The following is a 3,014-nucleotide window of genomic DNA, read 5'->3' on the forward strand; positions in this document are numbered from 1 at the left end:
CTGACCTACAGAACCTCACTGACCTACAGAACCTCCCTGACCTACAGAACCTCCCTGACCTACAGAACCTCACTGACCTACACAAGGCGAGGTCAGTGAATAAGGCCAGGCAGATTCTGGCAGATCCTGATCACCACTCCACGGTGAGTTCAGGTGTCTTCCATCTGGACGCAGGTATCTGCTTCCCAGATGTGGAACAAACAGACTGAAGCACTCCTTCATCTCTGTAGCGATCAGGCTTCTCAATGAACAAAGTTGACTTCTGTATAGTTATTTTAATGTCGCCATGCCTTGTGTAGTCTGGATGTTTTATATCTCTACTCACTGTGAAACTAATTGCCCCTCGGGATAATAAAGATACTTGAACCTGAAATGATCCCAATCTTAACAAACATGGGGCAGAAAGTCTCGGTACTGAGGTGTTCCTAAGAATTAAGAGTTTTCTCTTTTTCACACCGATTTAAAAATACACAACTCTGTTACTGTAACTACAGATTCTTGTGCTTTATAGTCAGCATGTGGTGTAATGGAAGTTGTTCCTCCTCGTTTCCAACTGTTGTCAGTGCTGTAATGGTGCAACTTCAGTTACACTGGCGGTTCTTTGTGGTTCTTTACATGCTCTTCAAAGTTTACAATACAAATATTCTGTATGGCAACAGTCTGCATGGCTTGCTTGTGGAATGGAGCGTCTCTGGTGGCTGCGTGGAGACAAATCACAAGCCAAAAACTTCAAGAGGAATCTGTGTAGCTCTTGAGCTCTGTGCTAACACACTTCATCCAGGCAGCAAACTTTTCTCTGTGATGAGTGGAAAATAGGGGCTCCAAGTATTTTGAGCGAAAGCCATCTCTGTACGGTTTTTAAGACTGCTGCCTCTCTCTGGGTTCAGCCTTTGAAATGCAGTTACGACTTTTGATGGGGGTTCGCTGCCAGTCTCATGGAAAGAGAGGAAAGATGTTAAAAAAGAAATAAAGAAAAAGATAGAGACAGAGAGGAGGGGGATGAAGGCAGATAGATGCAAATAGAATTCTAGGGTGAGGAAAAAACAGAATATAAAACTTTGAACGCAGGCTGGATTTAGATGTTAACGCCTTGTGGGTTTCTCTGCTCCACCTCCCCCAACAGCAACTCTATGCCGCTCAGCTTGCCAGCATGCAGGTGTCTCCGGGAGCCAAGATGCCTCCACTACCCCAGCCCCTCAATGCAAGTGGACCCATTTCTCCCTCTTCTCTGAAGAATGACAAGATTTCCTCGAGCCCCATCACCCAAGTCAAGGTACAACCATCAGTTTCTTCACCCAGTCCAAAGCTGGAGTGGTACTTGACCTAGCTTAGCCTAGATGGTGACGTCTGATTAAACTGGAACTACAACAGTCACTGCGTCAGTGTAACGGGCAGCCGGTTGTGAGCACAGCTTCTAACAGCTTTAACAAAGCTCCACTCTCCAAACCAGAACTCTGTGGACACGCTGGTTATATCTTTGGCACACTATATATTTTTTATGTAACTAAAATGAAGTTAACCCATTACAACAGTAACGTACAGCTGTTAACAAAAGTGACACATAAACCAGTCTCTCTCTTTTTTTGCTGTGCAAACATCAAATGCAGGAAGTGTTTTCTGCTGCTGTACGGCACGACTCCACCGAGGCTCCACGCAAAGAAAAGGACACATTCATCATTCGGGCTCACTTTGACCCAAATCAGAAACATGTGTCCATTTGAAGTATTTTAGTTTAATAATATCACAATGGAGAAGCACCATAAATCATGGTGGGAAACCGCTCAAGCTTTTCTTCACTTGTTTGCTCACACACACGCGCACGCACACACACGAGCACTTCCTCGTCACACTCATTCAATTTCATCACGAGTACAGTTCTCTCTTTCTTTGAGTGGATTACTGTTAATTTGATCAGTTTTAACAGCTTCAGTCCATCTGACACTATTAACACATCAAAATACACTACAATTAAAAATTGTTGTAAATAAATTAATTATACATTATTAACTAGTTGGCCAACGGACACTGGCAGCTTCCTATTTCTGTCCCCTCTCCAAGGGGTTCAGATTGCCTTTAGTTTAGTCTGTTTTCAGCTTCGCGGCGTAACAAAGTGTTGTTGGCACAGAGAGAACGAGACCTCGAGGCTCTCTGCGCTTGAGCCACATGTTTGGACAAGAAGACACTTTTAACAAATGTCAGTGTGGGCTTTAATCCGATTCTGTACGCTGTTTACACAGGGAGATGTATTCACTGCGAAGTGTCATAAATCACGTTATATTCTGGGATAAAAATATTTAAACTGTCTGATTAAAATGTATTCTACAGTCAGTGCATTTCATTATGTTGATAAATGTAACTTGATCAATCAGCTTACCTTGGACTAATGATATTTTATTTTTATGACAGAGAATTTGGATTTTTGAATTATTGTAAATAATAATGTTGGAACAAAACATAAAAAGTCTACATCACTGGCTCACCTTGGTAAAATTAATTTGGTGTAAGTGGATAAAAGGTTAAAAATTACTAAATGATGATTAAAATACATGTTAAACAAAGTGCAAAACATATTTATCCTGCTTTAACCTTCGCTAAAGCCCTGACTGCACTTTGCATTTTTATTTAGAAAAAGGAACATCTAAAGTGTGGCATGAGGTGCAGTGGTTACAGATGTTGTCTCACAGCAAGAAGGTTGCAGGTTCACCTTATATGTGGAGTTTGAATATTCTTTGTTCACAATCTTTTCTGGGTACTTTGGTTTCCTCCTACAAACCAACAACATACAGTTTAGGTTAATTGGTAACTCTAAATTGTCCCCAGGTGTGACTGAGAGGTTGAATCTGTCTCTATGTGACCCTGGGATGGATGGATGCATGGATGGATGGATGGATGGATGGATGGATGGATGGATGGATGCATGGATGGATGCATGGATGGATGGATGGATGGATGGATGGAAGGATGGATGGATGGATGGATGGATGGATGGATGGATGGATGGATGGATGGATGGA

At 42.1% G+C, this 3,014-nt stretch overlaps 1 protein-coding gene across 3 annotated transcripts in view; it reads left to right on the plus strand.

The window, feature by feature from the left end:
• Positions 1-3,014, plus strand: part of sox6 (SRY-box transcription factor 6) — a 134,527-nt gene that overhangs the window by 107,434 nt on the left and 24,079 nt on the right. For all 3 annotated transcript variants that reach the window (XM_037689504.1, XM_037689488.1, XM_037689496.1), the window contains one exon: positions 1,124-1,273. In XM_037689504.1, the coding sequence (XP_037545432.1) occupies positions 1,124-1,273 (150 nt within the window). The remainder of the gene's footprint in view (positions 1-1,123; positions 1,274-3,014) is intronic.

The sequence above is a fragment of the Nematolebias whitei genome, chromosome 2, assembly GCF_014905685.2.
Source record: "Nematolebias whitei isolate Nwh7 chromosome 2, NemWhi1, whole genome shotgun sequence".
In the NCBI taxonomy this organism is placed as follows: Eukaryota; Metazoa; Chordata; class Actinopteri; order Cyprinodontiformes; family Rivulidae; genus Nematolebias; species Nematolebias whitei.